Raw genomic sequence first — 23028 nt, 5'->3', positions numbered from 1 at the left:
CCATAGTGCAACTCGGCCACTAGACTGTGGTCATAGTGTAGTGTCTGATGTCTTGTTTAAAGACTAAAACCAGGAGCGTTTGTCACGAGGACATTTCAGAATGGAGAAGAAACTACTTTAAATCTCAGTATCTTCCTCAATACAGCAAACAGGGCCAATTGGGAATCAACCATTTATAGGGCCATTTGGGAATCAACCGTTTATAGGGCCAATTGAGAATCATCCATGCTATCAGTTTTCCTCAAGCTGTAGTATTTCAGCTCACTTTTTGAGGCATCCATGGTTAAAAATATGAAACAATAAATCATATGGACACCACAGGTACTTGCTTTTCTGAGCTCAAAAAATTCCACAAAAGAGTAGAAATTTGTGTTTTTCTTCTTTTGGTCACATCTGCGTTAGGTTGAAGTTAGATGAAGGAAGAAAAGTAGCACTCTAGTTATTAGAAATACCCCCAGGAATCAATCTTACTGTGGCAGAGACAAGTCTTTGTAATGTGGCAGCCATCTTGGAAATTCTATGCACAGATCTATGAGAGTCAAAGTGAGGCTCGAGTGTAACTTAGACTGGTACCCATCGTTCGTACCCATTTGTGTAGCGGTAGCAAGTCAAATGTCTCTATCCAATGGTAGAAACACTTTTGGGTTGAATAAAGAAAAATTGACAAGAGTAGGAGTTGAACCTACAACCTCCGGATTAATGGCCGGCGCTCTACCAACTGAGCTATCTTGCCCTATTTATTTAAAATTCACCCAGTCGGTTTTCCTTGTGGCTTGTTACTTTGTCCAATACTCAAGGTCTCCAGGGGTGGATTTCATTAAGAGTTAAGACTAGTCTTATCTTGAGTAAGGACGAGTTACTCATCCTAACTTAGGACTAGCCTCGAGTTTTTAATAACTCCCAGAACTAGTCCTAAGTTAGGACTAGTCCTAATAACTCTTTGTGAAATCCATCCCAGTTGACATTGTCGTTCATATTTGACTTGACTGGGCCACTTGGAGAGCATTGTGACTGGTCCATAGGTGTTTTGCTTTGCATTTGGCCAGCGAACACGGTAAGGCCGACAATCACACCCTCAAATTCAAACTTTAATTTCTTCTACTATCGGAACCCTTCAGATTGCATTGCTTTGTAGAATAATTTGAAAGAGTACCAATTACTTTTTAGTTGAAGAACCAATCCCACCACCTCGAATCGTTTCCAAAGCTTGGCCTTATGTTTTTATTAGCCAGGTGCATTTATGATGGAAAGTAACATCGAAGGGTACCAGTCAAATGTTGTACACAATACAATGTAGAGAGAGCATGGTTACCAACCTTTATCTCTGCCACATGAAGATTTTAATAAAACACCCCCCTTTCCAACCCCCACAAAGCCCCGCCTCCTATGAAGAAGGCCAGCATACCCTATGACTGGGGATCGCTTTGTAGTTCTTTGATTTGTTTGATGAGATAGGCTTTCTCGTCGTTGAACTGCTCGTCCTCCGTCCTGTCGGTGTGGAACGCAGACAGGAACTCGACGAGTTTACTCTGGTTCTTGTGGAGTATGCCGAGGATGGCTGGGGTTTTATTCGGGTTGGCTACAAATACCTGCAGGGTGGAGTATCAACAAATCAAATTTTCACCGTTTTCACAGAGGTATGGGTTAAAGGTAAGGTCGTAGATTGGGGTGACATGGAGTGTCAAGGCCGAGTGGTTAATTAAGAGCATCAAATACATTCTCTTGTGGTTAAGTCATCTGAGTGTGGGTTTGAATCCCGGTCATGGCACTTGTGTCCTTGAGCAAGATACCTTACTATAATTACTTCTCTTCACCCAGGGGTAAAAATGGGTACATGCGAGGGTTGAGGTTGATATTGTGAATGAAAAACCCACTGGAGTGCCACGTGAACCGTTTCTTGGATTTCTGAGGGTTGGTGTCCTTTCACTAATGCGGCTGTAAGATGCAGTTGGTAGGTAATCGGCGGGGGCTATTACTTCGCTTACTGGATCAAGGGTAATTCTCGTTGTTTTTACACGAGCTCTTAATCACAGTGTTTCACCACCATAACAATCCATCGCAAATTTCTGTCAGCACTGTTTATTCCCAAGGTTTATGTTTTTTTTTAGATAACCAATAGAGGGGGCTCTCTACCCCTCTCGTGACTTACCTTGAAGACGTGGAACGCCTCAAACTGTATGTTTCTGCTGGTGTCTCTCAGCATGTTCATCATAAGTTTAAGGTTTTCCGGGTTACTGATATACTTGGTCATGATGGTGAAGTTGTGTCTGTCCAGCAGCAGCTCACCGAGCAGCTACGGAAAATGAGCAAAGAATTTTTTTGTGAGAAAGGCTCCCTCTGATGTGACGAAGTTACCAGAGAGAAGTAATTTTCCACGAATTTGGTTTCGAGACCTCAGATTTAGAATTTGAGTTCTCGAAATTGCGCATCTGAAAGCACACAACTCCGTGTGACAAGGGTGTTTTTTCTTTCATTATTATCTCCCAACTTTGATGACCAATTGAGCTCAATTTTCACAGGTTTGTTATTTTATGCATATGTTGAGATACACCAAGTGAGAAGACTGGTCTTTGACAATTAAAATTAGTGTCCAGTGTCTTTAAATGATTGAGTGAAAATAAATTTTACTTTGAACAGTGAACTATGAACTAGTTTAGTTTGAAAGCTAAGATTAAAATAAAGCTTGGGCCACTTAGTGTCGAAGTCGCGACTATTGATTGCTTACTCGAGTCACGACTACTGTTTTTCAACTACTCGGTTAATCGTGCAGCCTCGACTACTACAAAAATAGTCACAACCTGCTTTCTGAACCAATTGTGACGCTCACGACTATTCACGACTATTAACGACACCTTAATTTACGTAAGAAACACAATCAGACAACAGTGACACAATCTTTCAATCCTTTCTCTTTGTTCAACTTTACATTACCAAGTCAGCTTCCCTTGTGTTTTTGTTACTTGGTTTTTGAAATTTTATACACTAGAATCTCTGACTACATACCTTCAATGATTGTCTCTTTGTGACGTAGTTCTCCGAGTTCAGCAACTTTTGGTATTTTTCAAACACGCTGTCGTAATTTTTCTCTAGAAATTCCGCACACAGAATTTTATGTCTGGTTAACAACTCCTAAACACAACAAAAGAAGAATTTTTTTTTTTAAATGAATGAAATGTTTTTTAGATGACTGCAGGCCTGATACTTCACGGAGGCACAAAGGCGATTGCCTCCGTGTCCCCTGGTCATTGCCTTGGTGCCCTTGAAATGCTCCAGTACAAATTTGCAATTTCATCACAGGGTGCCCTTTACCAAGAAGAAAATGCCTTGGTGCCCTTGGCCTTTCAAAAACGAAGCATACAGCCCTGTGACTGGTGCTCTAGTATTCTTTAACATTATCAGGGTCCCATTGAACAAGTAAGCAACCCTTAAAAGATAATTTTGTTGAAAGGCCCACTGTTGATTAGAAATCGGTATAGTTATATAATTCTGAAAGTGTGGTATACATGTAAACCACTTAATTACTCTAAACAATTCTCAGAGTCCCAGGCCAAACACTTCACGGAGGCAACAAAGGCGATTGCCTCCATCATGTCCATGCCCCCTATGCCCCCTAGTCGTTGCCTTGGTGCCCTTGAAATGCTCTAGTAGAAATTTACACTTTCCTCATAGGGTGCCCTTTACCAAAGAGAAAACGTAACCGCATTGTTTTTACCGAATTGTCTAGTGTTGGAGCTCTTTCCGTAAACATCAGTTTTTACCTTGAATGTTGCAAAGGCATCTGATGCGATGTCGAACGTTGACATCTCTACGTAGGTGAAGAATTTGTAAAACTCATCACTGTTGAGGATAATCTTAGCGAGCTCTACAAATCGGATGCTGTCCCTTAGCATGATGCCGCAGTTCAATGCAATCTGCTGGTTCTCATAGCTGAAGGTATAAAGGTATATTTAAAACTATTGTCACTATAGTTATAAAAGTAATTATAAGTAAAGCTTAAGGCGCTTCAATATTCAGTATTTTCCTGTAAGGTAAAGTTTGAAACCAATTCCTTCACGTAGCACCATGTAATGGTTTACAAAGTACTGTGACGCAATATGCAGTCAATCAAACCACGAACACCATGGCGAACACCTTCTTATTACAATAAGTGCACTGGGTTCTCTACACACACAGGACAAACGGACTGACGCCCACATGAAGGCACAGCAATAATGATTTTAAGCGTGTTGCTTAAGGACACAATTTTACGACCGGGACTCGAACCCACACTTTGCTGAACAGAAACACCAGAGCTTGAGTCCAGTGCTCTTACCGCTCGGGGCATGACACCCCATCGCGAAACTAAAATCTAAGATCGAGTTCGGGCGGTGTGTTCTTAGATGCTCAAGAACACGTAGGATTCTGTTCACGTATCTACCAACCAAACGATGACGATGTACATGTAGCGCCATTTTGTACAGTGTTGTTCTCGACTGATCCATGCTGAAAGGTAGTGTGTGATCTTGTTCCGATTGCATTGTTCTCGGGTCGTGTTCTCATCGTTCGGGCGTGCAAACAGCGCACTCGGGCCAAGAACACACCGCCCGAACACGGCCTATGTTTCAAATCTGCTTACCCCCTGCATAGTGTGAAGAGGATTTCCTTTTTGGAACAGATGTGATCCACCGTCGGGGAGCGACTCCCAATCTGCCTCCTTAAGATGTTGTTGTAGATCTGGGCGACATCTTTCTTTGCCTGGAAACACAAATATGAACCATACATTTATACGCAGAACATTGTGCACGGACGAAAATAATGAAATACAACTAAAAACTAGAAGTCTCCCGAATTCCATAAATCTACTTTTGTTTGTGTCCATTTTATGAACAAGTTTGAAAACCATGATGTAGCAGTTATCTGAATGTTATATCAATTAACAATTGCTGTGTTAATTATACAAGATCTGCAAAGAGCACCAATATTTACGTGTTGTTCGTTTGGTGTCTTTGTAATAGAAAGATTTTGGCTGTGCACATAATAGCAAGAAAATTTCTCAAAAAAACATCTACCGAGCAAGTAGATTTACGCATGGTGTTACTGCAAATCAAATATACTTTGATACCTCACCATGCAACCTCTCAAATCCCATATGACCAAAAACTAACTTCACTATTGAAAGTTGCTGTAGGCTTCTAGCCAAAAGTTTGTATTGCCAATAATTTTAAGAGTGAAAACCAAAGGTACATGTATACCTTCCCTTTTAAGAACCTTTTAAAGCCATTGGACCCTTTCGGCACAGACAAAAAAATCAAAGTTCACAGATTTACAAATAAACAGGGTTTACAGAAGGTAGTGGTGAAAGACTTCTCTTGAAATATTATTCCATGAAATGCTTTACTTATTGAGAAAACAGTAAAACAGTATCAATTCTCGCTATCGAGAATTACAGATTTTTTTAAACACATGTCATGACACGGCGAAACGTGCGGATAGGGTGGGTTTTACCGTATTTTCTCCCGACTCCGATGACCGATTGAGCCTAAATTTTCACAGGTTTGTTATTTTATAGAAGTTGTTATACACGAAGTGTGGGCCTTGGACATTACTGTTTACCGAAAGTGTCCAATGGCTTTAACACTACCAACAATAATAATTGTACACCTACCTCAAAGTCAAGATAAGGAAGGTTCGTGATTAGCGACAGCAAGAGCGAGTTATCATACATGGTGTGAGCAAGCTGACCGACCAACTCTGTCTGCGGGTCTTGATCACCGGTTCCGTACAGAATGGTCTTCATCCCAACGAGATTCTTCGATACATCTTCTTGTGCCTGAGAAAACAAATAAATTATCTTTATAAATTTACATAATGTACACGCAGTCTTCACATCTTCAACTCTGGAATTCAATTCAGTTCAATGCAACGATAAAAAAAAAACATAAAAAAAACAGTAAATCAATATAACTGTGGAGGCAGATTTAAAAAAGCATGACTTGGAAAAGCCTACAAAACGAAACAGAATGTCATCACACACAACCCCCATCCAATCCTAAAAAAGAGGTAGGGTGCCCATTTCATTTGAAATGCACCCCCTTCCAACTATCGCAATCTCTATTAACAGTGGTCCATTGGCCAAATACTATTTAAAACCCCTTAGGACCAGTCAGAATGCTCACCAAGTGGTCCCGCTGGCTAGTATGGTCAGTCAGGCCTCGAATTCGACACAAGATGACCTCATTGCCAGTCCATTGGGTGTATTTCATCTTGCCTTTATAGTGAATGTGTTGATTTTTTAAAATAACTTACAGTAAACAAGATCAACAGATTTAACCATTAGCTAATTGAACTTCCTCAAGTGTTACAAAACAAACCTTCTCTGCTTTCTTTCCTTCCTGGCATTTCTCAATCACCTCTAACGCCTCGTGGACGATTTTGACGAGCTCAGTTGGCGTCTTCGTCTTCGTCCCAAAAAGAGGCATGGCGAACTCTCTGGTTAGATCTGACCTCAAGACTCTAAGAGATGTTTAGTGCCAAACGTCTGGCCACTGACCATGCAACCACTGGCCCCAGAGGATGGTCACAGACTGGTCAAGGACTGGACACAAGACTAGCAGACTTGGTTCTTGGACGGGTCTTATCGGCAGTAATGATTTCTACAGTGGGAAACAAATTGCAAGTATTACATGTATTAAAATTACTGGATACTTGCCACTTGGATGAGGAAACAACTGAATTAAAAATGTTATACATTTTACTGTTACACTTGTACATTTTCAAATGTAGAAAAGGTCTGGTTTCCGGAAGGGCACATTCCAATTAGCCTTACCACAGAATACTCTTCAAAGGCACCAGCCCACTTATTTAATTTAAATTTAATTAAAATAATAGTAATCAAAATTCTTACATACATGTAATAAACCCTTATCACACCCAAAGGGCACTGTGCTCATATATTCTAACTATAAAGTATGCTGAGCTATGTTTGAAATACATGTGCATGTTCAAGGCTTATTTTACATATTCACCATGTAATGGTTTACAAGGTGCTGTAGTGCAATCTGTAGTCAACTTTTGTACAAGAAAACACAGAGGCTACAATCAAACAAGGGTTAACCCAGCTTCTCAGTTATGTACACAGCCATGGACGAATTCCTATAATGCACTACAGGCTTTGAAAGTCATCTTTGCCAAGTTTGAGAGGGCAAGGCCATTTTCATTATGCAAAGGGCACTTCCAATCCATTGGAAAATCTACATTGTCTATGGGAGTCTTGTGAATGTACAGTATATGTACATCAAGTCCAAGAGCCATGGGATCTGGTACCAATGTACTTGTACATGAATTCCAGACCTGCCTGCCTCTACAATGTATGCCCCCAGGGCCCGTAAGCACAGAATCGGCGCTTACAGATGCAGGGAATTCTGTGCTTACAGCAAGCGTATTTCACGGGTTAGCGGCGAATTTTGGCTTCTGCGCAAGCGTACTCCACGTTACCAAGCATTCTACGCTTACAAGGCTAGCGCAGAAATTCGGCACTTGCATGTACATGTAAGCGGGGAATCATGGTTGTAAGCGCAGAATTGGGCGTTAAGCAGAGCCATGAAATTGTGCCCTCGTATTCGCCTTGGTGCCCTTTGAAATGTTCCAATAGAAATTTGATTGCCCTCACAAGAGGCCCCTTTCAATCATGCCCGCTTAAATGAAACGATCACAAACCATCACACTTTAAATTGCTTGCCACCGACGTATAAACGCCTTCATGAGCAATTGCACACTCAACTGTTAAGGCCCATAACACGATTGCTAAATACCTACTACCAAAATACATACACGTAATCCTGAACATACCATACACCAATAGACTGCATGTGACAGGCATGTTAGATTCTTCCGACCGAGTAAAAGTGCTACCCCGAAAAAAAATCATTTACACATCATTGAACATTTTGTACATTGGGGGAGGGGGGGGGGAGGTGTTACATGAAAGGGAACCACATGAACTAGAAATAATTACCACTGGTATTTGAGTAGAGTTCAAATCTAAAGGTCAAATTATGTACAGAGCAGATTGAATTTAGAGGGCCATGTAGCCTACAATTATCAAATAGACACAACTGCAGAGTTGGTTACCTCCCTAAGACTACACTACGCATTCCAAACATGCCTTCACCATGAGACCCAAGTACAAAGCCCTGGCACATTTAGGATCATATCCGTCCACGCTGACGTACATGTACAATGAAATTCTACTCTTCAACTTAAACATGATTCTTTTTTAAACGTCATTAGTAAAAAAACAAAAACATTGAACCTCAGTTAAAGACAGTGGACACGTTTGGTAATTGTCAAAGACTAGCCTTCACAGTTGGTGTATCTCAACATATGCATAAAATAACAAACCTGTGAAAATTTGAGCTCAATCGGTCATCGAAGTTGCGAGATAATAATGAAAGAAAAAAACACCCATGTCACACGAAGTTGTGTGCTTTTACATGGTTGATTTCGAGACCTCAATTTTTAAACTTGAGGTCTCGAAATCAAATTCGTAGAAAAATACTTCTTTTTCAAAAACTATGTCACTTCAGAGGGAGCCGTTTCTCACAATGTTTTATACCATACCATCAACCTCTCCCAATTACTCATTACCAAGAAAGGTTTTATGCTAATAATTATTTTGGGTAATTACCAAAAGTGTCCGCTGCCTTTAATTAATACTGAAGCCAAACCATGTCACTCATCAAGACTAACGCTAAAACAAAACACCTCATTTTTAAAGGTACTCAACAGTATTGGTATTTTTACTAAATTTACATGTAACTGTCAGCATAATGTAAAACCTGACTTGGTAACGAGCAATAAAGACCTGTTGACATGGTTGAAAGTATAAAACATCGTGAGAAAGGACTCCCTCTGTGAAGAAACGTGATTTTTGAGAAAGAGGTAATTTCTCACTCAAATAAAATACTTCAGCTGAAGCTTTTTATTATGCATCTGAAAGCACACACAGTAATGCAACGAGGGTGTTTTTTTTTGTTCATTATTCTCTTGAAAATTCAATGACCAATTTAGCCCAAACTTGTACAGAGACATTGTGCCTACTATTTTTTCCTTGTAGACATGTAAGTTTGCATCAATGTAAAGTACGAGTAATTCATACGAATCATAGAAAAAAAAAAATTGTTTAGCCATAGTAAAATAAACCCTCTCTCACATTGAGCCGAGAAGATCACTTCAGATGTGAAACCATGTCACTCATAATACAATGTACTGAAAGCTAAAACAATAACACGCCCTACCACTTTGTATATAAAAAACAGTGTGCTTATCTTTCCTTGCATGTAAATTTGCATTTATGTTGATTTGAAGTACGAATAATTCAAGCACTTAATGTGACCATGCTTTTCCCACATGATGTAGAATGGTGTCACACTCAAGCATGCCTATGGCATTTAATGTGTCTGCATGCATACAATTCTTACTGTATATTGTCTGCAGCTAGCTCTGTGACTACATGTACTTTAATACAGAATGAAATTCCAACAACATTTTTTCCATACATACATTACATGTAATGTTAAAAACAGTCAATTAATAACCATGGCATGCATTTTATTAGCATAGAGTTGTGCATATTTTAAAAACAAAGATCCATCTTCGATCCAGTTAAAGGTTTGAAAAACACACACAAATAATTTTATAATTAAATTCCACAGGAATTTCCTGTGGTATTAAGCAGGGCTGGAATTTCATCTTGGAGGGGGCAAGGCCAAATCACTGGGGTGGGATTCGAACCCACGACCTTTGCCTTGCTATTTACATGTAAGGCAGATGTCTTACCACTAGACCATCCAGCTATGTCTAAGATATCTGCTCTAGCAATGCAAAGGTCGTGGGTTAGAAATTCTTTTTCTCTCACACAACTCTGGAAAGTACTGAGATACAGTGCTTTAAAGGCAGTGAACACTATTGGTAATTACTCGAAATATTTATTAGCATAAAACCTTTCTTCGTAAACGAGTAATGGGGAGAGGTTGATAGTATAAAACATTATGAGAAAGGGCTCCCTCTGAAGTAACGTAGTTTTCTAGAAAGAAGTAATTTTCCACAAATTTGATTTTGAGACCTCAGATTTAGAATTTGAGGTCTCGAAATCACGCATCTGAAAGCACCCAACTTGTGTGACAAGGGTGTTCTTTCTTTCATTAATATCTCGCAACTTCGACAACTGATTGAGCTCAAATTTTCACAGGTTTGTTATTTTACGCATATGTTGAGAGACACCAACTGTGAAGACTAGTCTTTGACAATTACCAATAGTGTCCAGATTCTTTAAAATACATTCGGTGTTAGGATAAAAACAATATTCTTTATCCAGATGCAAAACTAACAATTACATAAAGTACACTGTAAATATATTGTAAGTAAATAATTTGAACACCCATTTTTTAAATTTCCAGTCAAATTTGGACACCCTTTCACCAAATCCTGGCTTAAAACCGTGGGAGTAAAAGTACAACTGTATTGACCCCTTAAAAAAAAAAATGACATCCATCCCAAGACCGCTTCTTGCAGACAGAGGGGATGATTATTGGATTTCCTGTGTTAGTAGACCGAGTGTGATGAGAATGCATTCTCATTGTGTCAGTGCATGGTGATGCATCGCTCCGCGTGTAAAATTAAAGACAATGCTGAAATGAGCTAACAGAAGTAGTGTGTATAGTGACACTGAGAATGTCATGCTATTATAGTTATACATGTGGCGAGTACGACCTACATGTACATTACAAATACACTGTGTGCGGCATAATACATGTACTGGTACATAGGCCTATCTCTGTATGACACAAGTCTGTATGGATCAAGTACGCTTTAAAGGCAGTGGACACTATATTGGTAATTGTCAAAGACTAACCTTCACAGTTGGTGTATCTCCTCAACATATGCATAAAATAACAAACCTGTGAAAATTTGAGCTCAATCGGTCATCGAACTTGCGAGATAATAATGAAAGAAAAAAACACCCTTGTCACACGAAGTTGTGTGCGTTTAGATGGTTGATTTCGAGACCTCAAGTTCTAAATCTGAGGTCTCGAAATCAAATTCGTGGAAAATAACTTCTTTTTCGAAAAACCATGTTATTTCAAAGGGAGCCGTTTCTCACAATGTTTTATACCATCAACCTCTCCCCATTACTCATCACCAAGTAAGGTTTTATGCTAATAATTATTTTGAGTAATTACCAATAGTGTCCACTGCCTTTAAAGACAATGCACTGTTCTAGCACGGTCATAAGAAAGGTGCCATCTCTACCATTATGCATTCTGGTAGATTCAGTGAATAACTTTCTCTGAACTTAAAAGTTCCCACTCTATGAGCTTTAGATCAAACCAGGACCCAATTTCATGGCTCTGCTTACCGCCGAATTTCTGCGCTAGCCTTGTAAGCGTAGAATGCCTACATCATGTAGTAACATGGAGTACGCATGCGCAAAAGCTAAAATTCGCCGCAAACCCAGGAATACACTTGCCGGAAGCACAGAGTTCCAGGCTGCTTCCATAAGCGCCGATTCTGTGCTTACTTAAGTAATATGCATGGAACTTCTTCTATGAGAGGGCAAGGCCATTTTCATATTGCAAAGGTAGTTCCTTTGGAAAATCTGTCATGAGACCAATCAAAAATTGCATACAAATAAACAAACAAACAAACCGTATACCATAAATAAAATCAAGTCTGTGCAAAATGCAACACTCAATCGAACAACGATTATCGCAATTAAGCAGGGCTAACTAGTCTGTCAAATGCAACAACAAATTATGACGTCATATCTTACATAATACTACTAGGACTACAAATTTACAATACAATCGAAATTCTGTCATGAACAAAGAAGTTAACTTTTGGGAGAGGTCAGGAATGGGATACAAATTTTTCCTCCAAACATCTTAACAAGTAAAGGGTGACTGGGTGTTAAAAAAGTCACCAAACACAGTGACCCAATGGATCTTTTTCATGAAATGCTAAATTACGTTCACACATGTGGACAGACCCTCTTGTGTTTTGTGGATGGCAAACGTCATAGAGTTGTGCGCTAAGCAGATCGCGTCTGCGTCACAAACCCATTATCCGTGTACAAAACAGCACAATGATCCCTCATTTTTGACATCCAAAGTGTACTGCTAAGTGTTAAGTGTGCAATTTACATATTTGTGTTGTGTTTTGTTTTTGTTGGAAAAGTTTCCGTATGGCGCCACCACTTTTTCATTCGAAATAAAATAATATAGTATCTAATTTACCTGATTGATATATCCCTTTTTGTAAAAATGAGTGAAAAAGTGGTGGCGCCATACGGAAAGTTATCATTTTTGTTTTGTTTTTTGTTTTACTGCGCCTTGAACACCCAGCAGGGTGGATATGTGCGCATTACAAGTCTTATTATTATTTTTATTATTATTAATAATAAAGGGTCCATTGAGTTTGTTAATCACTTGACTTGTGTCTGTTTTTGTAGCAGTGGTTTTTGACATTGATTTAAATACAATCCAATATGTGATTAGATTATTATTATCATAAATTATCTCAATTTAATGACTAATGCACATTGGATGTAAACAAAATAACAGTGAATTTATTGTTGGACTCGGCCTCCTGCCGGCCCTCCCCCACCATGCCCCTCCCCCCCCCTTCAAAATCAAAATGGGCTCTGACCCTGCTGGGGCCCCCTGCCTTGGTTGGCTGTGGCAAAAAGTTGGAGGGCAGACATGAACAAATCATGCTTGGCATACGTGCGGGTCTAATGTCATGGCTCTGCTTACACCGCAGGATTATGTGCTTACCAATTCCTGTGTAATATTAAGTGGTAAGCACAAAATTCCGCGGTAAGCAGTCGTACTCTATCATACGCCTGTGTACAGAGGCACGACATGCATTCGATCCCCTTCCCTTCTGCCTGGCCTAGCCTGCTGAATGAAAATTAATCTGCAATCACGATAATTTTAAACCGATGAAAACTCCGCTTGTTTAGCCCAACACTTCAGTTTAAACCCGAGAAACAGTTTCCTCGGAACACACTTGTACAAATTAATTTTAAAAACTGTGACCCCTATTGACGGTTAACCCAATAAAATGTGAAATTTCGGCCATACTTTACCTCATCCAGTCCGCACAATCCACCATCAATCAGGCAAAATAGTCCCACACACACATTTACTGCACACCTAATGTTATGACGTCACTACTTTTGCACTCGTGTTCTTGACCCGGAAATGTCAAATAAAATAATGTTCCCTCCCAATTTTAAAATTAATATCTAAACGCAGTACTCCCAAACTTCAAATTCACCCTATATTTGTCAAAACAGATTAATTTAGGGAGGAATTTGAAACATTCCTTAATGCTATTGCATATTCATTAGTTTATTTATAGAGGACCACAATGGAAATAAGCTTATTTTAGCTTTTTGTGTTATCCTCGACAATTCCTCAGATTCAAATGTCTTTTCCCTTGTATTTTTTATCTGTTTTTGTCCAATTGTTGTATTTTATAGAATTCTGTGGAGATTGTCTAATAAACAAACAAACAAACAAACAATAGATCAGTATCAGTAGTTCGCGTTTCGTTGGTCTATTTACAAGATGAGGTCAAAGGTTAATTGACACATGATCATTATCAACGATGATGATAACATCGAAATGCGAGTCGCAGAAGGTTCGCTCATTTTAACCACATTTTGCTATGTGAACACCGCGAAGTGAAATGGATGTGAAACATCAAGCAGATGTATGTGTTATTGGAGCAGGAATTTCAGGTCTTGCTACAGCGAAGTGTCTTCAGGATGCCGGGTTGAGTGTGATTGTCTTGGAGCAGAGTGACCGGGTCGGTGGGCTCTGGGCGTTCAGGGAACGGGGGTACGGTGTGATGAGATTCACGCACATGTGAGTACTTCGTGCATTCAGTTCACACCTTATTTTCCTTGGCGGGTTGGACCATGTTGGACGAACATGATGAATGGTTTTTCTACTAGAACTTCGGTAAGAGGTTCTTTGTCTACCGGCAATATTTTGTTGTTGTATTACAACTAACAAAAGCATAAAAATAAAATTAAAACATAACATTTATTTTAAATAATAATTATCACATGACATTGAGTTGACTGACTGACATCTGACATTGACAATAATATGTTTTACTTTTTTACTTTTTGGGGGGTGTCTATTCATTGATTTGGATAACTTTCCGTATGGCGCCACCACCTTTTCACTCATTTTTACAAAAAGGGATATCTCATTGAGGTAAATTAGATACTATAATTGAACGAAAAAGTGGCGGCGCCATACGGAAACTTTTCCTTTGATTTTTTGAATTGTTATCTAAAATTAATAAATTATTAAAACAAAATTAGCAGCTCAGTCACTTATCATGCAATACTTACTAATTAGATATAAATAATTTGTTTGTGTAATGTTAATTGTTGTACAATTATTCAACTTTTTACTTATTGTACCCACAGGCTTGTGATCTCTACTCCTAGAACTATGAGGTTCGTTCCGCTATCGTCTCCATGAACCAAAAGATAGTGGAACGAACCTCATTGTTCTCGGAGTATGATCCATGGACCTTTATCACCAATCGCCTGGTTGATTTTGCTGACTGGCTGGAAAATGGGACGGTAAAAGGGGCATTGTATGTATGCCACGCCCCCTTTTCCTTCCCACGTGCCTTTCAGCCTTTCGGCAGAATCAACCAGGCAGTAATCAGTTATTATTATTGTATGTATGCCACGCCCTCTTTTCCTCCCCTCGTGCCTTTCGGCAAAATCCAACCAGGCAGTAATCACGATATTAGGTCTTGAATACCTCATTGCGATTCTTGCCTGGTTGATGGAGATAGACATAGAATACCCCTTCAACTAACAATGACCTTTTGTTTCATTTTTTTCCCCGCTGTTTTTGTTTTTTTCTTCAGCAATGTTTCCAAATACAACTATTGTTTCTCGGACTATCCCTTCCCAGATGATGTACCCGACTTCCCACATCATTCTCAAATGGCAAAGTACGTCAACGATTACACAACACACTTTGGTCTCGACAAAATCATCAAGTTCCAAATGAGGGTGATACTGCTAAGCAAAAGTGGTAAGAAGTGCTTGCTGGTGTGTCCTAGTCTTGGTTCCAAGACCATTGGTGTGGATACACACTACCAACGTTCCGATCTACGCACGGCAAAAACTGTACACATCGCACGAACGCTGGCGGGCGCTCTTTTTATTATATGTCTTTGTGCTTGGTGAGATCATGGTGAGATCCACAGAGCTATAATAAAAAGAGCGCCCGTCAGCGTTCGCTCGTTACAATCCGTGTACAGTTTTTGCCGTGCGTAGATCGTCACGTTGGTTGTGTGTGACCGCGCAACACCAATGGTCTTGTAACCAAGACTAGTTGTGTCCTGGCTGAGTGGTCAAGACACTTCAAGACACTGCTATCTTAACCCAGGTGTATAAATGGGATACTACAAGGGCTTAGAGGTATTATTGTGTCCTTTTAAAAACGACATATTTTGAATTAAGAAATCAACTTTTGAAAGAGTGGGTTAGAGCATCGATTTCAAGTTCTGGTGGTCAAGTCACTGAAGTGTGGGTTCGAATCCTGGTACTGACACTTGTGGCCATGAGCAAGATGTTTTATTACGCTTCACCCAGGGGTATAAATAGGTACCTGCGAGGGAAGAGGTTGATATTTTGTATGTAAAGGCATTTGGAGTGCCACAGAAGCCTGGTGCTGTATACTCTCCAGGGAGCTGAGAAATATTATGTTATTGGCCCAATGACCAGGGGGCCCTATTGAAAAAAGCGCCTTGATATGTTTATTGTTAAATGCGCTATGTTTAAGAACTTATTATTATTTTAGGTGAGGAGTGGACGATAACTGCTGCCAGAGTTGAAGAAGATAAACACGGAGCCGAAATGATGGGAGAACAAGAAACATTCACTGCGAGGTTTGTTGCCATAGCATCTGGTCACCATGCAACTCCCAACGTGGCGAAATTTCCTGGTCAAGAATCATTCAAAGGTTTGAGTAAAACTATGGATATTACAGTTATCAATACAAGATAAGTACAGCTGACAAAATAGTCACAGACAATATTCATATCAGAGTGTGAGTTGATCGAGTTTCCCTGATTAGTATGTGTTTATTGTGAAAAAATTCAAGTGAGAAGGATTTATGTGTGAATTAACATAATACTTAATGCATTTGGTTCATGCATTTTTGCCGGATATAATCATATTTTCATTGTACTTGGCTTCACCCCTTTGAAATGGTATAATCACCTTGCGATATTTTCTTGTTTGACAGTGTACTCATATGCATCCAATGTTTGTATAATTTATGATTTTGTATCCCTTTTTTTTTTTTAAAGGCAACATCATTCATAGTGTTTCATACAAAGATGCCATAACCAATGGTATTATTGGGAAACGCGTCTTAGTGGTTGGAATTGGTAACAGCGCAGTGGATGTTGCAGTCGATTTAGTGGCAACTGGCAGGTAGGAACATTATAGACCTTATCGCAAATACCAATGCGCAAGCGCAGACTGTTGAATGAGGTGCATTGTGGGATAGATATGAATCAAATTTGGATACCAGCTAGACCACAATGCACCTAATTCCAAGAGTTTGCTCAAAAGTTTGCTCAAAAGTGGTTAACGTAGTCGTCTCTTTCCTTGCCTCTTACCTCTGGGACCCTGTTTCGAATCCCACCTGGGGGACTTTGTGGATTGTTTTTTTCCTGGAATAATCCTCTGGGGTTTTCCCTCCCCACATCTAAAACTGAAACTTCTTCACTGTCCTCTCCCCTCGTCAAGTTGCTGAACTGAATTTCCTTTGACGAGGATTATCATAGATGTAGATGTAGATGTTGACAGTCAGGAATCACAATGCCAGCGGCTATTTGAATGATGTCCTGGGAAAAGTTTGTCAGTGCCTGAAATAATATGTGTGTGTTTTCTAACTCTATGAGTACCCAGTTCCGGTGTCCCCCTAGAGATTCTGTCCCTCCTTTCTGGGACCTGTGTACAAACTTCTTCTGATAACGCTCTCTTTTGATTTATCCTCCTTCAGCACATGTTAACTTCCCTAATGGGGGACAGATTTCTCTAGGGACAGATTTCTCTATGACACCAAGGGTTGATTTCACAAAGAGTTAGGACTAGTCCTGAGAGATATCAAAAACGTATAGCTAGTCCTAAGTTAGTACTAGTAACTTGTCCTAACTCGAGATAAGACTAGTCCTAACTATTTGTGAAATCCACCCCAGTACACTTGTTGTAATAGACGCGTCGGCCTCACCCTGGTATTTTTGGTACGATTGGCTGCAGATTGCTTCACAGAATGCAGGGTGGCATGGGGGCTTGTGCATTAAAGGCTTGCCTTTTACCACTGTTGCCGTGATTGGAATCCCGACTAGACTCATTTGGTCTCTCCTATGCCAAAAGGGTTTTCTCTATGGCTCTTTGGTTTTCCTTAAATCTACATTGAAAAACAATCAAGTAATTTCACAACAATAGATTCAATTGTTATTTCTTGGTTTACACAGATCCAAGGATGTTTACATCAGTACACGTTCAGGCGCTTGGGTCACATCGAACTACGTCTTTGGAGAACCGGCCGACCTCTATGCTTGCCGGTCATTCCTCTGGTTGCCATGGCAAATCACAACAGTTATATTTGAAAAGTTGATCTCATTGTCATTTGGAAAACCCGAAAGGTACGTCCTTTGATTTTAATTTGTTTTAGGTAGCTCAGAGGCTTACACAAATAGTGTCTTTATATCTTTAATTACTCACTTAATTACAACTAAATTAAATCAACCCGCTTATACTTTTAATTAAGAACAATTTTCCAGACTTTTCTCCCAATAATTTTAGTTCACATTCACTCATAAAAAAATAGTTAATCTTCTTCCAATTGAGAAGCTTGACAAGGATGTGATGCAATCAAGCAAACAATCATTTGTCAATCTAGGGTAATTTTTGTATAAAATGCTTTTTAAAATATGTTTGATGATATTAAGACCCCATGTTGGTACCACCTTTGGTTAAAAGTTGAGAAAGTCTAATCACCAAGAGCTGAGAGAGAATAAAACTGAGAAAAAAAGGTTTTTAGTAAAGTCAAGTTGTTTTGAACATACATGTTCAAATACATTGTAGGCACATTTACTTTCAACGCTTTTTTAACCCCTTTGTGATATTATTTATCAGGAAGGAAGTTGCCAACATAAAATAAAATATATTAAATCATTTAAATTTACCAAAAAATATTTTTGAAAATTTCAACCCTATTGTCCTGTTTTGGATTGTTTCTCCATAAAAGTATTTCCGACAAACTATTTATTTACCTTGATCCCATCACATGTACATGTATTGCTGATTATAATTTTGATATAATCAGACGTGCCACAGCTGCATGAAGTCATGATAGCAGTCCCATGTGACCGCTGGATCAGTAAAGTACCCCATTATATTACTTTGCCAGATGTGTGTTTGACGGACTTGAGTTGATTGATTCTTTAATGAAATTTGAAGGTTATAATACAATTTGCTTGACTGATTTTGAACTGTGTCATTTGAAGGATGGTGTGCCATTATGCCATTTGTTATAAAGAGATAGAGTACCAATTAATCAATCCTTTAATGACTAATTAAGCCATTTCTCCAAAGTGTAGTGACCCTGGGAGAGTCATATTCATTGGTAACCTAAACTGGGATGAGATGAAAGGAGTCACGATATCCAAAGTTGATACAAATTAGACAGTGCAATCTGCATAAAATATAAGATTGAACGTGTTCTTCTATTGAGCTGCGTACAAATTCGTGCCTGCTGGAAGTCCAAGCGGGTGGCTCTTTTGTAAACATCGTCTATAAAAGGTAAAATTATTTGACTTTTCTTCGCCAGATACAATTTGAATCCGAAGATGCGAGCTCTTCAGACCCAACCAACCGTTAGCCCAACTCTCATCCATCACATCCAGAGAGGTCATATCAAGGTCAAACCAAACATCTCCAAGGTGGAGGAGAAGATGGTGTCTTTTTCCGACGGCACGTCAGCTGAGATTGATCATATCATCCTATGCACTGGGTACCATATCAGCATGCCTTATCTTGCGGATAACGTGAGAGCTAAAGTGCTCGATGAATCAACAAATGTGATTAAGGTAACTATACAGTACTTGAATATTTTTTGGGAAAATATCCACAGTATCCGAGAGGATAACACCTGACTCAAGCTCTGGTGTTTTTGATCAGCAGAGTGTAGGTTTGAGTCCCGGTCGTGACACTTGTGTCCTTAGCAAGACACTTAAATATTATTGCTGCAACCTTCGGATGGGACGTAAAGCTGTTGGTCTTGTGTGTTGTGTAATGCACGCAAAAGAACTCAGTGCACTTATTGAAAAGACGAGTATGCCCCGGTGTTCCTGGTTTGATAGGCTGCATATTGTACAACAGCACCTTGCAAACCATAACATGGTGCTACGTAAAAAGAAAATTCATACTTAAAAAAGGTAGCTCTACATTGACAACTATGAGGGCTATAGTATTAGAAGCCACTATTTTGAAGTGGCATGTCATGGCTTAGTGGTCAAGCGCACTGGACTCAAGCTTCGGTTTCTTTGATTGGTTAAGTGATGGTTTCATTTTGATAATTAAATTCCCCCTCAAAATATTTCTCCTCTTAAATATAATCCTGCCTTTTAGTATGAACAAGTTTAGGAAAGCAGTTCAGTAAGTTGTTAAGCAAGACACTTGTAAACCATTATTGCTTTGTCCTTTGTCCAAATGCAACATGAAGCCAAAGGTCCCAAATGTTTAATTCGCATAAAATAACCCAGTTCGCTAAGAATGGCACATTGAGCTGCGTTAACTTCCTTTTATTTTGTTGATAGCTTTTCAGGAATGTCTTCAGTCCCGCCATTGGTCCCTCCTTGGCCTTCATAGGCTTTGTTCAACCAGCATCAGGCGGAATCCTCAGTATGTCTGAGACACAAGCTCGATGGTTTGCTGAAATCTGCAGAGGTCAGGTCAAGCTACCCAGTCAAAAGGTCATGACGGCAGGCATGGAAACAGAAAGGGTAAATATATGCTCTAAATGCTGATTTCTTTGAACTGCTTATAAGCTGAGAATTATGCACTGTGCAAGCGCCACACTTCTGCGCGTGCTGTGTGAGCAAAGAATGCTTTAGTAACCAAGGGTACACACGCACAAAAGCAAATATTCCCTGCTAACCCATGAAAAACATTTTACGTAAATGCGGAATTCCCTGCTTCCGTAAGTGCCGTTTCGTTGCTTACGATGTTCTCTGCAGCCTATCCCCAGTGTATGCAGAGCCATAAAGTTCGGCTAAGGCTGGATTCTGGCATAGTTTAGCTATCTTTCAAAACATTGTGGATAACATAACACTGAATGGTCAGACAGCCGATAAATCATTCACAAAGTTCTCCATTTTTGTAAATGACACAGGAAGAGGTTCGTAAACGCTACACTGCGTCAGCCCGTCACACAATCCAGCGAGATCCAATCACCTACAACGATGACATCGCTGAAATGTTTGGGGCCAAACCTCAACTGTGGAAACACCCAAGGCTCATGTGGAGGTAATCAAACCTTATTGTTATGTGAATAGCACTGCAAACTAATGACGTCACTCTTACTAAAAAATACTCCGCTGTCAGACAAATATCGGTGCTATCACACAACCTTGTGGTCCTACTAGTGCTGTGCTAAAAATTCCCATTATAAAGAATTCTACCAGTTCGTAAAAAGAGAGAAAGATTATGTAACAGCCGGCATGATGTTGGGTTTGAGGGCTCATCAAGGGGAAGTTTCAGTAAGCAAAGATGACTTAACCAGTTTTGGTGAATCAATCAGTTTTGGTGAATCAATCGTTTAATATCTTTCCCGCCAATGTCATCTACACTGTGGCTGGCTTGGAAGGAAGGCATCTTCATCCAGACTGGCTGTACTGCTGGGAGGGGGGGGGTACTAACGTTTGGCTATTGGAAAATGGGGTGAAGGTAGTAGTTGCTGTTCAAATGGTTACATAATCTGTCCAAGGTCTCTACATAACAAAAGCCATAAATTGTTGTATCAGTGCAGGCTAAAAAGTGTAGTGCATGGGTTTGTCAAGTTGATCACATTTTACCAATGATGTAATCTTCCTTACAGATTACTCGTCGGCAGTTGTGGAGCAGCACAGTGGCGATTGAATGGACCCGGTAAATGGGACAAGGCACCAGACGTTGTAAGGAGCGTTCCTGTAACAGGTTTAATGCATTACGGGGCTCTGACTATTTTAGGTCTTTTTCTGTGCATTGTTGCTTGTTTTCTTTATCTCATTCTCAGACTTTAAAGTGATATAATTCAGAAAAAGACACACTCAAATAAATTTGACACCAGTTTAGTTTAGGAGACATAATATATTTTAATCAAACTGTTAAAGGCTTTGGGTACTATTTGTATGTCACAAAACACAAACGTCAACAGATTTAAAGGGTTTAAAGATAAGATGGTAGCTACATGTAGCTTCTGTTATAAACTATTACTTGTTAAGGTGCTGTAGTTTTTTAAAAATGAGTAAAACAATTTTCACAAAAAAACGATTTATGCGAACTTCCTTAAAACATTGCTCTGTGATTTTCACCTTTTTTTTTTCTCCTCAAAAAGTTAACGACTAATGAAGCTGAAACTTATACAAGTAAATAATAATGTAACATACATCTTCATTCACAGTGAGTTGGGATTCATGTCATGTCATGTCCTAAAAACTTGATCTACAAAAGGTATCAAAACCCTGTAAGCCATGTTCGTGCTTCCTGCAAACGTGATGCAAATTTTGGCGTCACAAATTGCCTTGACATTCTCAGCGAAAACAGGCATTCATAGGGAATGTATGAACTTGTCTTTAATGTATAAACCATGTGTGATGCTCAGTGGATTGGTCTATCGGTGTTTTTACAAAATAGAACAATATCCAAATTGTTTGTGAGAAATATTTTCTGTATAATCCAAACCAAGAAAGCAAATAATTCCTTTTTACCACAGATATTTCTGATAAAAAAAAATTATATTTTACAACTTTAGACTATATAAAGTACAAGAAATTGAAAAGCAAATATTTTTGTAAATTTTAATTGCCAAAACAGGGTGAATATAGATTTCTTATTATTTTACGCAAAAACCAATGATGGTATCACGTTTCGACCCTAGCAGAGTATTTCTCAAAGGTTGACAACGAAGAGGGACTATGCTAGCTGCATGATATGAGTCCATCACCAAGTTTTGCAGTCTAAGCAACCTCGGTAGTCTAGGGCAACCTCGGTAGTCTAGTTGGTAAGACACTGCTCTAGAATTGCAAGGGTCGTGGGTTCGAATCCCACCCGAGTAACATGCCTGTGATATTTTTTCACAGGACTCGGGAAAGTACTGAGTATACAGTGCTAACACACATCGGTGTATGGGTAAAAACCAAAATTAATATTCTTTATCCCCGATGCAAATTTAACATCTATTATATCGTTGCGGTACCCGCTGCCAAAACATAGGATTCGAACTGCCTCTAGCTGCCGGGCAACCTCGGTAGTCTAGTTGGTAAGACACTGCTCTAGAATTGCAAGGGTCGTGGGTTCGAATCCCACCCGAGTAACATGCCTGTGATATTTTTTCACAGGACTCGGGAAAGTACTGAGTATACAGTGCTAACACACATCGGTGTATGGGTAAAAACCAAAATTAATATTCTTTATCCCCGATGCAAATTTAACATCTACTAAGCAATCTTGTTATAACTAAAGTCATCTGTATTTGAATTAGTAAATTTAACAGGATAATTCAATTTACAAGATATTCACAAAAATTAGATGAAATTTTTACTGTTAATTTACTGAAAATGCCAAAGAAAAGAAATATGTATGCAATAATATAATAATTTTAACGTCACTGTTTAAAAGTGTTTGTATAATTCGTGTTGCATGCCATTTATATTCAGATTTCTACTTTGTAA

At 39.3% G+C, this 23028-nt stretch overlaps 2 protein-coding genes across 5 annotated transcripts; one reads left to right on the top strand and one right to left on the bottom strand.

The window, feature by feature from the left end:
* Window positions 1-881: 881 nt before the first annotated feature.
* Window positions 882-13202, bottom strand: LOC117298557 (calcium-binding protein 39-like). Of its 2 annotated transcripts, XM_033781877.1 has the most exons (8): window positions 13127-13202; window positions 6351-6632; window positions 5645-5809; window positions 4616-4734; window positions 3759-3927; window positions 3004-3129; window positions 2150-2293; window positions 1407-1589 (listed from the first exon to the last, which is right to left on the bottom strand). In XM_033781877.1, the coding sequence occupies exons 2-8, from the start codon at window positions 6456-6458 to the stop codon at window positions 1407-1409; spliced, it is 1014 nt and encodes a 337-aa protein (XP_033637768.1). In that variant the 5' UTR covers window positions 6459-6632; window positions 13127-13202. The 2 variants fall into 2 exon arrangements, with proteins under 2 accessions (XP_033637769.1, XP_033637768.1); XM_033781878.1 differs by lacking the exon at window positions 13127-13202 and having other exon boundaries at window positions 882-1589; window positions 6351-6458.
* Window positions 13203-13647: 445 nt separating this feature from the next.
* On the top strand, window positions 13648-21718 carry LOC117298508 (dimethylaniline monooxygenase [N-oxide-forming] 5-like). 3 transcript variants are annotated; one of them, XM_033781796.1, is made up of 9 exons: window positions 13648-13910; window positions 14941-15110; window positions 15882-16043; window positions 16393-16519; window positions 17569-17739; window positions 18927-19185; window positions 19915-20100; window positions 20490-20623; window positions 21195-21718. In XM_033781796.1, exons 1-9 carry the CDS (start codon window positions 13732-13734, stop codon window positions 21376-21378), a joined length of 1572 nt encoding a protein of 523 aa, XP_033637687.1. In that variant the 5' UTR covers window positions 13648-13731; the 3' UTR covers window positions 21379-21718. The 3 variants fall into 3 exon arrangements, with proteins under 3 accessions (XP_033637687.1, XP_033637688.1, XP_033637689.1); XM_033781798.1 differs by having other exon boundaries at window positions 13833-13910; window positions 14988-15110; XM_033781797.1 differs by lacking the exon at window positions 19915-20100.
* The last annotated feature ends 1310 nt before the right edge of the window (window positions 21719-23028 follow it).

The sequence above is a fragment of the Asterias rubens genome, chromosome 13 (assembly GCF_902459465.1).
Source record: "Asterias rubens chromosome 13, eAstRub1.3, whole genome shotgun sequence".
Taxonomy (NCBI): domain Eukaryota; kingdom Metazoa; phylum Echinodermata; class Asteroidea; order Forcipulatida; family Asteriidae; genus Asterias; species Asterias rubens.
The sequence above is the reverse complement of the archived record's forward strand: the minus strand, read 5'-3'. Positions and strand labels throughout refer to the sequence as shown.